A 13,504-nucleotide genomic window follows, 5' to 3' on the forward strand; every position below is an offset into this window, starting at 1 on the left:
ATAATTTTGTGGCCACGTGATTATTTCAATCCACGTGTTTGATGTTCATTCATCAAAATGGAAATGTCCATTTTTTTAGAAATGCAAATGAGACGGTCGTTTGCAGTCTGCACTTATTTAAAAAAAAAAAAAAACTAACTACTTCTATAGTGTTTTTATCACGTGGATTTTTGTGTGTGCAGAATTTGCGCTTAAAGATTTTCTGTTTAAGCTCCTGGCGGTTTTTAACTACTTCAATTTTTCTAGCAGACTAAAATCGCCAAAAATGTTAAAAAAAACAAAATAAAAAACTCCAAACACCATATTTTCTCAACATTAGTTGTCTCCAATAGTGCTTGATGAGAGCCCTCTGCCAGTAAAGTGCTTCAAAAGAATCCCATATCATTGATATGTTGATTATAAAAAAATTGTGACTCAATGGTGTCGATCAGACCTATATGTAACAGAATCTAATGAAAATATGGTCAAAAACTCAATTCAAAATAGTTTACAAATTAAAAAAATATGGTCAAAAACTCAATTCGAAATAGTTTATAAATTAAAAAAATCCAATTAAAAACTTTTAAAATATAAGAGTTTATAATTTTTTAGTCCTTCAATTTTTTAAAAGTTTTGTTTTTACTCCATGAACTTTTTATATATTTTTAATCCTATAATATTTTTTCATATTTAGTCCTTTAACTTTTTTGTGTTCTTTCTTTTAATCCTTTAAAAGAATTAAAAGTAAGGATAAAATAAAAATTAACGAACTAAAAACAAAATTAAAAAGTTTAGAGATTAAAAATATAAATCTAAAAAAGTATAGGGATTAAAAAGATAATAAATCCTATTAAAAAAAAGAATGTAAAAAATCTTAATAAAGATTAACTATTTAAAAAAAATCAGTAACGAATTTTTTAAATGATAGTAAGGACCGAGTTGGAGCACAAGGGGTGCCCATTGCCCAACCCCTAGACAATTTCCAATAAAGATTAATTTAATAAAAGACTATTCCTGCTTCAGCTGAATACGTAATTGAAGCGAAAGAAAACTTAGAGGTGTTTAATTTTGATTTATTGTACAGGTTCTTTTTTAAAGGACTGCTGGGGGGGGGTCAATTTTATAGCATTTCAATTTATTGTCAGATTCCCCTTAAAATGCAAATGAATAGGTAGTAGACATCACTTAGCATTTCCCTCAAAAAAAAAAAAAAAGACATCACTTAGCATAGATAACAAAGCAATATCATTACTTTATATCCAATCATAAGCATTTGGCTACAGTTTACGATCGAACTTTGAACCCATGGCTATACTACATACACACTAATTTATGATGTTTTTACAGTTAACATGACAACAAACAACTAATTCCACATTTAATAATTCAAACATATGAGCTGTGTTACATCTTGTGAGGAATCCTAAGTTGAAAAGTATCCGAGGCAGCAGTTTTATGTTAGCAAGTCTCCGACCAGAGTTATTCTTCTTCTGGTTCTTCCTCCTGGAGAAGAGTTTCTCTATTGTCATGAGCCCAGAAACCACGTACATCTATGAGCATGCTGGCTACAGTTCCACCCTGTTTGCAGGCCAGTAGGTCTGCCAATGTTATCTTGAGTGGATCTGCTGGCTTAACCATATCCCAGATTTCATCCCTTACATCTTCGATACAAAGTTCGTAGTTGCCACCCTCAATCCATTTATGGTGTACATCTCTGTTTTCACAAGAAAAGGGTCAGTCAGTGAAAAGTTGAAGTAACAATGTCAAATTATATGAGCATTGAATCACATGGCCAGGTAAGGGACGTCAAAAATCTCCGTGGGTTCCATCTTATAACTAATGTGTCACTGTCTATTTGAGACTTACAGTACTTGCTGAAGCACTGCAAGCAGGAAACAACAGTTCTTCTCTATAGGAAGATTGTATCAGGCAACATCTTGCCTTCTAGATGCTCCCCTTCTATTCTTCCAATAATAGCATTAAATAATCATTACTGGTTTAGAAGTTTGACAACTTTATTGTGTAAAAAACTAATATCAATACCACATGCAAGTTAAAAGCAAAGAGCCCAAGAAAAATAGTAAAGAAAACAAATACTAGCAGAAGAATGAGGTACTTAATAAATATTAGTATACCAACAGAAGCAGTTTACCTGAAAAGGGAGTGAACATCAGCTGTAGTGAGGTAACCCCTCCCTTGAAGATCAAGGCATCGAAACAAGTAAGTCAAGCCTTCTGGGGTGTCTTTGTTTTCTAAAGCCAGAACAAAGTCCAGGAAACTCTCAAAATCCATCTCTCGGGCATTTCCACCACCACTCTTTCCACGACGAACATGTTCATCATATACTATAGGAAGTGCAGTTGTTTTAGTCATTTATTTACGAAGACAACGAGTATCAAACTGTCAACGAGACAGAACATGCAAATAGATGTTCGTGCCAATGGTAAATATGTGCCAAAATTTACACCAGATCTGAAAAGGGTATTATGGTAATAATTTTTACCTCTCTCGATAAAAATGTCAGCCAGAGTTGCATCTGCATATTCTCGCAGCTCCTGCTTGCTTAATGTCCCATTTGTATCTTTATCAAGAGCAAGAAACATGTCTGCAGAAAAATCAGGAATAAACATAAACATAAAACTTATAGGAAATAGTTTTAACGGCAATTATATTCATAATTTCAATTCATCAAGAAATTTAGGCCTGTCCACATATGAGTTTAATAAGAAACTTAGTAAAATTTGATAAGGAAGTTCCTTAGCACTACCCATTCAAATGTATACAAACAAGCAAAGATGGAAGCAGTAGGTAAATGAGTCTGAATCCTAAAACTATATAGATAACCCACCACATATGCGTTGAGCAGAAGTCAAAGAAAACCAGTTTTCGGCTTGCTCTGTGTCTGTGACTTCTTCTTCACTTTCCTGAAATACACAACAGCATACTCAAATAGAGCTCTAGCTTATATGGAGTTAGAACAAAATACAGTTCACAGTATTATCTTAAACAAAGCAAATTAATCATGTGAGGTAATACATTAAAGGATAAGCACCAGAAGGTCCATGACAATATGAACCAGCAGAGAGAGGGGGAGAACAGAATAACATGGTGTTTGGTTCCAAAGATCTTAAGAAAATTTTAGGGGTGTTTGGTTTGGTTGTTACCTGTTTTCATTTTCACTGAAAATAGAAAATGGTAATAAAAATGTGTTTGGTTGGATTTTTTAAAACATTTTCAGTAAAAATATTTTCCCAAACGAACCAAAAAATAGAAATAATAAAATCCCATTTTCAGTGAACAGGAACCTCATTTTGGGTAAAATGAAAACGCGGTGACAAGGAATGTAATTTTAAGCAAATCTAAAAAAACATTTCCTTCCTTTCCTTCACATGCTTCTCTCCTTCGACAAAAAACAGAGCACACAAGAAGTCAAACCAAACATGTTTTCAGAATTCTAATCTTTTGAAAATGAAAACAGTTTTCAGAAAATGAAAATGCAAACCAAACACACCCTTAGCAATCTACCTGGTGAAGCTCCATGAGTTCCTGGAGACAATTACTAAGCAATACTTTCTTGATGCAAGCTTTTCCTACAAGAAGAAACAAAATTTATCAAGACTTTGATGGTACAATTGGGATAAAAATATTCTGGATTAGCTGAAATTCAATCAGGCAAATGTGATTGAGCACATGTGACTGACCTGAGCACAAACATTTAAAAGATATATATGATTAAGATATGACTCAGCCAACATTCTCTCATGCCCTAGCTACTCATTCATTGATCCTTACTACTCAACTTTGTGAACCAAAACCACCAATTGGAACAATTTTTCATTTTCACATCATAACATGAACAAGGTATGTTAATGCACCCTACCTTGTGCTTAAAGCATTATTAGTAGTAAATTTGCAACACAATACCTAATTGAACATTCATGAAAGGAAATAATCAAACTATGAAATATAATGCTTATATACTTTACTTGCAAACCCTTAATGACCAGTAATTCATGGTGGTATTCAAGAAACTTATTTGTAATTCACAAGCCTACAATTGTTGCCATCAATGGAAAATTTAACGTTGTCTCAGGAAAAATGATTAAGCAATAGGCAACAGACAGGATGGCAGCACCAATATAAGTTATTGATTAGATTCCATAATAACCTGCCAATGTTATCTTCAACGTGTTTCATGGTGCAAAAATTTAAAATATGGTGATCAACTTTATTGAATTGGGGTTAGAATCTAAGCATCAATAGCTTTTATTTGATAAAACCCTGTGGCAGAGACTGTATATTCTGTGGGAAAATATCTAGGAAGCTTGTATTTCATCAAGGTCTCATTTTTCTCATTGGTAGCAGCATATGTAAGATTCTGAAAATGGAAAAACTCAGTTGGAGAGAGGCAATATATGCTCTCTTGAATGCTAAATATGACAAGCAAGATGTTGATTAGATGCTCCACTAATCTCAGTAGCAAATATGTTTAATATTGGGATTTTCTCCGGGTAATTGAGTTCAATGATTTATTTCTGCCAAGGATATAATAGCTTTCTAGGGTCAACAGTTTAATTCATCAACAATTGCTAAACATCTTCCAATATTTGGATCATCTATTACAAGATGAATATTGAAAATAATAGGATTGTGAATTGTAACTTGTAAAATTTACAAACTACCATGAAAACATTGAAGAGGACTACTTTATATAATCCTACTTTTCTGTCAGTTTTTTCTTTTATTTAGAGAACATATTGGAAAGCTGCTATATGAGTTATGCCCCCTTTGGTTTTACCTCAATAAATTTCTATTTTATTATTCTAAAATTTAAAAAGAATATTTTTTGTCACAACACAGAAATCTAAACAGAGGAAATACAACTATGAAGCAACATCTAAACTTAGCAACTAAAAGATATCAGCCATGCAAACCTCGTCTATGAGGATCGCAAAAGAAGAAGAATTTGTGTGCAGCAATACGACAATACATTTGAACAAAGGCAGCTGGCATGTCACGTAACTGTGCCAAGTTGGGTATCAAACCTCGTATATAGGCCTCCATTTCCTGAAGAGCAAAGTAAATAATAATAATAATAATAATGACGATGATGATGATGTGACAATCACTAACCTAATCTTTTTATATAAGAATGTAAGAAATTGATCAAATACAATTTAATCCCAGCTTTATATTGAGCATACTAAATAAATCACTCCAGAGGATAGAATTCTCAAAAACCTAATACGCCCAAAAAAAGGAGTTTACTCACTGTATAAAATTAAGGTTAGAACATAAGAACTATATGCATGCTATTAAAATAAAGGTTAGATAATCATAATAAGCCTAGTAGAGCAGTGAAATGCTGCTATTTGAGGAAAAGTGAACATAGAAAATTGAATATGATATGTGATTCTTTTCTATAACAGAATAGATATGTATATATGTACAGCAAAAAAAATGAATAGATGAGAGAGCAAACTGATTGTTCAATTTAAAACAATTGGAAGCCTAATACTAATAACAATAAGAATTCATACATGTGGCTGAAGGAAACCATCAGAATCCTCATCAAGCTCACTCATATCAATTCTTGCCTGCGTAAGTGAAACCTGCATAACCATAACCAGTATTGATCAGCTGTCATGAACATTACGTGTAAACAACACAATAAATTTTAATGAAGAAACAAAACACTGCGGCATACGTACTGAAGTATTCAGAAGAATTAAATAGCAATACCAATGAAACAGTAAACGTTGGCGGATGACCTACCGTTCGCATCACATAAAGGTAAAAGGGTAGAATGGCAATCCTGCCCTGCTCATCTTTCTCAAACTTCATAAAGTTTGAAGGACTGAAAAACCGCCGGCATTTAGGACCTATTTGTTCTGTACATACAGAGGCAATGTGGCAAAAGTCTTCATAATTCATCTATAAGAAACAAATGGAAGTGTGATTAGGATTGCTGTAAAAATAGTATAAAAAGCTAAAGAAGCCAAGCCTGATCCATAATAAACAATGTTACAGTAACTTTGAGGTTATCAAGGTGAAAATCTTGGCCGAATTATAAATTACATGAACAACAGCAACTTCGATAGACAAAATAGATATAAGGGTAAATTTAAATTATGACTATGAAAGAAATAAGATTGTCTCAGCAAAAATCCATCATAGCACACAAATAGAAGGATATACAGAGTGCGTGTCACATTAAATGTGAAAATGGGAGACCTTTTCTGCACCAGTAGCATCATCAATGACGCAGTTCTCTCTTAAGCAGATCCACATTGCATCTAAATCATCAGCATTCAGCAAAAGATCGGATTGTTTCTGTTGAACACGGCAGGAATGAGAAAATATATAAAATGTTTAAGCAACGAAGCCGAAAATGATATACCCTTAGAAAGCGATACTTTGCCAATCTCTGAACTCTATGACTGATTGATCCATCTTCAGGTTTCTTCTTGTAGAAAGTGGGAATTGTAGCAGCTTCGGCGGTTTTCTTCTGCTTTTCCTTAAAAATGTCGAGCAAAATTCTCTTAGTTTCAAGCTCTGCGAAAGGGGAAAAGACGTGTGGTTAGGGTTTGGGAGAAAAAATAAGTGAAATAATGGAGCGAAGAATAGAGACGGACCCATCAGGGCTTCGGATCCGAGACCGGCGCCGGATCCGATGAAACGGCGAAGATTGCGGACCCATAGCATGGAGGATGCAGGCGGAATTTTCCTCTGATTTTGAGGAGCGTCATGGCTTTCGCCGTCGCTGGAGCCGCTGTACATGGTTGTAGACACAGACACGATCTGAATCAAAATCACTGAATAGCTTCTCTTTCAGCTTTGCTTGTGGTTTCACTTTCACCATAACATTGATAACATAACTCACTCTCTCTCAACTCTCACCAATGCTCTCATTTCACCTCATCTACCACTGGATTCAGTCCCTTCTACCCCAACCTTTTCTTTTCGCATCCCAAACTATTCTTTTTTTTTTAACCATGAGATTGGTGTTCATCAATAAAATTGATGATTAATTTTCTTTTAAAAATATGATTTTCATCTTTAATGGATCTGAATGAAATTTCCTCTCCTAATCAAGTTTTTTTTCATCTGTAATTATTTACTGATGGGTAAGAGAAGTAATTTACACTCCTGTATTAACTATTATAAAATTAGTTATTTAAATATATTAGAGACTAAAGAGTAAAACTTTTAATTTTCTCTTATTTTTTAATTACCTTATATTTATATTTCATTTCTTTCTTATTATACCAGAGCATAAACACATGCGATGCATGAAAGAATAGTGAGAAAAGTAAAATGTTAACATGTATTGTGAAAATATATGGACAATATTGTTAATTTCTTATATATTTATAAAAAAAATACATATTTACTTATTTATTATTAAAAATATTTGAATTAATTTGTTTCAATACAAATATAAATATGAATTTCACAACCTTAAGAAGTTAAATTATAAATATTAAAATAAATTATTTTATATACAACCGGCGGGATTTTTCTTGCATGCCTATGCCAGTCCCCGAAAATAAGACCCAGATTTAACATGATTTGTTATTACTTTCAATGTGACTTCATGTCTTTTTCCTCATTTTCTTATTATTATTTTTGTTAATATTTCAGTATTTTTGTTTGCAGTTACTTATGGAATTATAATTCTAACAAAACTAAAAAATTTAAAGAACTCGTATTTAATTAGTCTTTGGAGAGAATGCCATGAAATTGAATAAATTGTAAATTGTGTAAAATTAGAATTTTAGAGACGGGTGATATTAAAAGGCTATTTAATAATAAAAATAGGAGTTATTATAATGTGTATTAAATTAATTGTGCGAGTATTAGATTATTTTTTAATAAGAGTATTAGATTAAATTAATTAGTCGATTAGTATTTTAACTAAACGATATAGTAAATAATAAATAATTCTATTAGTTGAAGTGTATTTTCCTTACAGTTATGTTTTTTGTTTCTTCTCCTTCATGGGCTACGTTGAGCTGTCCCTTCAACCCAAAAAGCTAGAAGAAAAATGACATTGTGTTTTTGCATCTCTTTTTTACTTGTACGTTCTTCCATGTTTTTTTTCCTTATAAAAGTACTCTCTTTCTAAAAATTAAGTTCTGAATTTTATTTTATTAATGGATAAATGTTCCAAAAATTCATTTTTAAGAGTGTTATTTTTACATTTTCACAAACTAATTTCCTAAAACCCGAATTATCCAAGGTAATGTCGAAAGAGATGATGGACAAACAACAAAGTGCAGAGAGAAGAGGGTCACTTTATCCAAACAGAGTGTTGAAGGTATGATATTAGTGACTATTGGGTCTTTTCCAAACTTAGTTGGAGGGACAAATTTCTTGCATGACATAGAATGGTGTGGGTACTTTCAGATGCCATTACACTATCCAAGGTACACCCAACTTAACTATGAGACGGTGGCAGGGTCGACCCAAAGGTAAGACAGTAAAACAGTCCAAGCTCTTATTTAGGCCCATCAAAAAATAAATTTTTTGTTATTAATATATGTATATTAAACATATATGTTATCAAGGGTCACAGCTCATACTTAGCACTACTATATGTGAGGTCCTATGGTCGATATTAATTGTTATTAACCATGGCAACACTGGAAACAAAAAGTCTGTCGACTACACGTTTCTTTTAATTTTGAATCAAAAAATCTCTCATCAACTCTCTTTTTTTTCAACAAAAAAGTCCAATTTCAAAACTCGTTTTAGGGCTACCAATGTGTTGAGCCGGGCCCTGGGCAATGCCATAATGATGGCTTGAATGCTTGCCCAGAATATAGAATATGGGTTACCAAACATTTGGGATGTTCACAACAAGAGAAAGTTTGTCATGGATTTGTGGGGTTTGGCGTGTCAACATAGTTGGAATTTTATTTACCCATTCTGATGCTTTGCATTCCAACCTTTTATGGACAAAAGGATCATTTACAAAGTCATGCATATAAGAATACCGGAAGCTCACTTGATCCATTAGCCATTTTTTGTCTTACCATCAATTGATTGTCCATGGACAAATGTCCATAATAATGTGGCTTGTTAGTAAAAACACGATACTTATCCAGACTACTGACATGACGCTTGTGTGGTTGAAGAATAATTGACTTGAAAAATAATATGAGAGATATAACTAAAAAAATCTTGAAAGAAAAAACACACACTCAATCATTAAGTCACCAATAAGTTACATCAAAGATAATATTCATCTATGAATATTCAATTAGCAGTTAACTAACCATAGGATCAAACTTTTTAGGTTTGAAAAATTGGAAGAAACTAAATGTTTGAATTTAGAAATGGTGGGACCAAAAATGTAGATTGAGATTATAAGGGTGACTAAAAATACATTTTACCCTATTAAGAGAGAATGTTATGCAGAGAAAAAAGATACAAAATTATATGTTATGCCTATGTGAGCTCTATTGTTAGAAATAGAAACATGTCAAGTTTTGCGAAGCGTAAGATTAACCTTGGTTAAAAATGAAAAGTATGATCTCACCACTTTACTTGTTATAGGTCTTTTTATAGGTTTAGCCTACCCTACTTAAAAGTTTGTTTTCCCCAGTCACACATAGTTAAATCTCACAACATTAACTTCGAGCATCGGACCTCAAAAATATGCACTTGACAAATGGGAAAGGTCTCCAATGGAATACCACAAATGCAATCTCGATGTTGCCTTGTATAATGGCACCACTCAGTTTGGACTCTCTTAAAAAATCTCATGTTTTTTTTTTTAAAAAAATAACTGATTGCAAATATATTACATTTGTACATGCTATGTAAGCAAGTCATTCAAGTCTTAGTTAGACTGTTTAGATTTAATGAATTTATTTCAAATTGTATTAGTTCACTTTTTTTATTTTGAATAAAATGACATGATTTTATGTTTGTCAATATAAATATAAATATGTATATATATATATATATATAGTGTGTGTGTGTGTGTAAAGGAAAGTTATTTGAGTTGTATAAAGTAAAAATTTAAACAATTTAAATAAGTATCATAAATAAAGATGACCTAAATCACTAATTGGATGATCAAGGCTGTGACTTTCGTAGGTCCTAATTAATAATAGTATATGCAGCTAATCAATCCCTTAAGATATTCATCAAGTATTGAAAAATAATATAAAATACAATGTTTAAAAAATTATATTAAGACACCGTTACCATTTTATATTTTTTTTATTGAAACGTTTTCAATTGTGTCTCAACGTTAGCATATAATATTCTTGTCTTATAGTGATATTTTATTATTAAAATTAGACAATATATAACTCCCACAATTTATGTAAGTAATGTTCCATAATACAATTATTTTTTTCATCCGTAAAAATAAAAGACTGTCCTTGCCTGTATAATATAATCATGCAAATGCCTCTCATCTATCCTAATTATCGCCAAGAAATATGAAAGGTACGTTTGTTTTTGGTGTTACAAATTTTCTCTGTTGTTTGATGTTTGAACATCATTTTTATGTTTGACTTTTTTTCTGCTTTTCTGATTAATAGGAAATAAACCACTGCCATTGGCTCTCTCCGAACCTGTGCAGTACGCAAACACTAATGCATGGCCACATATAAATAGTTTCGCAAATTATACTTTGATGTTAGCTTATTCATGAGTGTAATAGTTAACGTTGTTGACTTTGCATAGTGCTTTTTTTATAATATAGTAGTAATTTATATTGCCGATGCTTAGGGTTAAGAAAATTATTAAAGGAAGAGAGAGAGAGGCCAATTGAAAATTTCTAATATAACCAATCATACAGATCGTCCCAATTCTTCACGAGGAATAATAATATATGCTAATCCATATAATGCATGGATACGCTTTTATTTCTCTTTTATATATCTTCGTTTATTTTATTATATTATACTACCCAGATATCATATTTATACAATTTTTTCTTCTATATATCTCACAAGTGTCTATAAATAATTTTTCTAGACAATTTCATGTCTCTATTTGCATTATGTTTAAATAATAAAAAAAAACTTAGGTTGTAATGCTAATTAATGCTATGCATGTATTGAGCTGCATTATCTTCCTTTTAAGAAGAAAAAAAACCTGCGTTATTTTCATTGTGATTTTAAATAAAATTATTTATTAATTTATTAATCATCATTCAAATTATTAGTCATTGACTAATAAAACTTGTAATAAAAATATGTACACGTAATATACTAATAGCAGCTACTCATGTGATATAAGGTTTCATTCCATTAATACTAAATAAGTTAGACAAATAATAAACAATTTTTCAGCGAGTAGAAATCATATAAACAACCAATATAAGTGGAAAAAAACATAAGAACAGAAAAGCTAAAATCCAAGAACATATGTACGAACACTAATTAAAATTGAAAATAGTAAAAAATACAGAGATTAAAATTTACTTGAACTCTAAATGTTTTGATATCAACGTCTAATCGTATTGGTTTATATAATTTTCATTAAAAAGTGTCTATTCTTGTCTCTAATCACGTGACTCTTGCATGTTATCATGGCACTTTGACTAAATTAAGCAACAATAATTCATAATTGGATACCAATGCCATGACGAGCTACCATTGTGGTGACCATGAGACACAACACAACAAACTTGCGAAAGAAGAGGGTTTAAATTCCAAAAAAAAAAAAAAAAATAGTTTGTGGGAGGACACGAGTGTTGTTTTTGAGCAGAAAGAAGCCGAAGCATCAAAAGCTAACATGGGACAGGTTTGAACGAAAAGTGCTTACTAGAACATTTGTCACTTAAACACCATTAGTCTCTCTTCCCGTCAAAATCCAAGTCCTAATAAACATGTTTTTCCCTAAATCCCGGACGACCTTTAACATTAGCAAAAAAGTGTGTGCCACTTTTGGAGAATGTGCAGAAGTCTCTTCTGACCATAAAAAGTTATGTGCTAAAAACCATCTTAGAGAAAAATAAAATAAATAATAAGAAGAGAGAGACTACCTTTCTTTGCGGTCTTGTTTGGTCATTATGGAAGAAAAACATCATCTATTTTAGGGATGTCTAAAGCACCTTGTCAAAATGTACCCTTTGCCAACCCAACCTGAAAGTCACATCTTTTGAGACACGCATTGACTAACCTTTATTCTTTCTTAATGGTAAGTTCCAAAACCTTCCATACGAAGAATGGAACACATCCCTCTAGTTTTTCTTCTTCCTCTTTTGAAATCAATCCCCTACTGTAATTATATATGTCTAGTTTTGATCAATCTGTTATGTATAATTAGAATGTTTTCTTCACTTTTTAACCCTACATGCACTCGGCTAGCACTCTTCCTAATGACTAATGGAAAATTAAGAGATGAAAAAACTCCATGGCCATTTTTCTGAATTTTCTATTTGTGTTTTTTTTCTCTTCATAGTCATTAAGTTGTCTTGGAACACGAGAGCACTATGATACCATGCTCAAATACTAATATTTTGCCATTTCACTCTGGGGCCCAAATGGAGCTAACATACTATCTTTCTGCCTCTTGGAATCTTTAGTGGAGGAGTCAAGGGTCTTGGATTCAAAACCCAATCAATTAACAAACATAAATGACTAATTAATCTTAAACAAATATAGTTGAGTCCGTGTGACATCTCTATCCTTTCATGAGCCAACATGCTATATATTACTAGTTGCAAAATATTTTAATTTGGCACTAGCAAATAATAAGCTGAGAACAACAAGACACCTTGACCCATTTGTATGATTAGCATTGTGCTATTTCCAATGCAATATAGGCATGTGATTGCAGACTAACTAAAGGGAGTACAAAAATTACAATTTCTTTCTTGTAGGAACTGTGAACTAATAAAAATGTGTCCTACTATGCTTTAGCTTTGTGGGGCGGTTTAATCCAACTCAAGTTGCAAGTGTCCTTTAAACTTTTTATTGCCCTTTTGACTACACCCTTTTTATATTGGCTTTTGGAGATCAGAGAAAGTAAAGGTAATTAACCTAAAAAGGCTTTGTTTTTGTCATCTATTTTAATTTTTATGCCTTTAGCCATTTTCTCCGCTAGCCTCAAAACCCTTCACTATACATTCTTGGTCATCTTAGCCTAAACATGACTACCACCAAAATTTGATAATAATCCGTATAATACATAGTTGTATTTGTCCTTGAAAGGTCTAAATCACAAGCATAATAATATATTTTCAAAATCCAGATTGATGGATAACCCTTCTCAGAAAAATCCCTCATATCCAAATTGCTGAAAAAAATTGTTTACGATTTAGGCTTGTGTAGTAATTTTTTGGGTGTCCTACTAATATTGAGGTGTACTTCTATTTAACCATTTTTTTATAAGAAAAATAAATATTTTCAAAATAAACTACAACCTGCTGGAATTTGTTTATGTGAAAACTGGACAATGCAAGTTAAGTGCAACTTATAAATTCCATCATCCACAACCTGCGGGTGTCCAAATTCTAGTGCAGTAAAAGAAATCTGATCTACACTTTTATCTAAGA

At 32.0% G+C, this 13,504-nt stretch overlaps 1 protein-coding gene and 1 non-coding gene across 2 annotated transcripts; both read right to left on the reverse strand.

The window, feature by feature from the left end:
* Window positions 1-1,201: 1,201 nt before the first annotated feature.
* Window positions 1,202-7,008, reverse strand: LOC100776298 (probable serine/threonine-protein phosphatase 2A regulatory subunit B'' subunit TON2). The gene is made up of 11 exons (XM_003550137.5): window positions 6,615-7,008; window positions 6,380-6,534; window positions 6,214-6,312; window positions 5,755-5,913; window positions 5,520-5,591; window positions 4,914-5,046; window positions 3,505-3,569; window positions 2,828-2,903; window positions 2,483-2,584; window positions 2,132-2,324; window positions 1,202-1,693 (listed from the first exon to the last, which is right to left on the reverse strand). The coding sequence occupies exons 1-11, from the start codon at window positions 6,757-6,759 to the stop codon at window positions 1,459-1,461; spliced, it is 1,434 nt and encodes a 477-aa protein (XP_003550185.1). The 5' UTR covers window positions 6,760-7,008; the 3' UTR covers window positions 1,202-1,458.
* LOC113000022 (small nucleolar RNA snoR104) lies at window positions 1,819-1,936 on the reverse strand. Its single transcript, XR_003265295.1, has one exon. It is a non-coding gene; the product is annotated as a small nucleolar RNA snoR104 (small nucleolar RNA).
* Window positions 7,009-13,504: the final 6,496 nt, after the last annotated feature.

The sequence above is a fragment of the Glycine max genome, chromosome 17 (genome assembly GCF_000004515.6).
Source record: "Glycine max cultivar Williams 82 chromosome 17, Glycine_max_v4.0, whole genome shotgun sequence".
Classification (NCBI taxonomy): domain Eukaryota; kingdom Viridiplantae; phylum Streptophyta; class Magnoliopsida; order Fabales; family Fabaceae; genus Glycine; species Glycine max.

Bases quoted from the DNA above. Each gene is read 5' to 3' on its own strand.
- LOC100776298 (XM_003550137.5), bottom strand. From the start codon at position 6,759: ATGTACAGCGGCTCCAGCGACGGCGAAAGCCATGACGCTCCTCAAAAT. The intron at 6,535-6,614 runs GTCCGTCTCTAT...CCCCTTTCGCAG, and splicing joins CGGATCCGAAGCCCTGATGG to AGCTTGAAACTAAGAGAATT. The intron at 1,694-2,131 runs GTAAACTGCTTC...TTGTGAAAACAG, and splicing joins GATGTTCACTCCCTTTTCAG to AGATGTACACCATAAATGGA.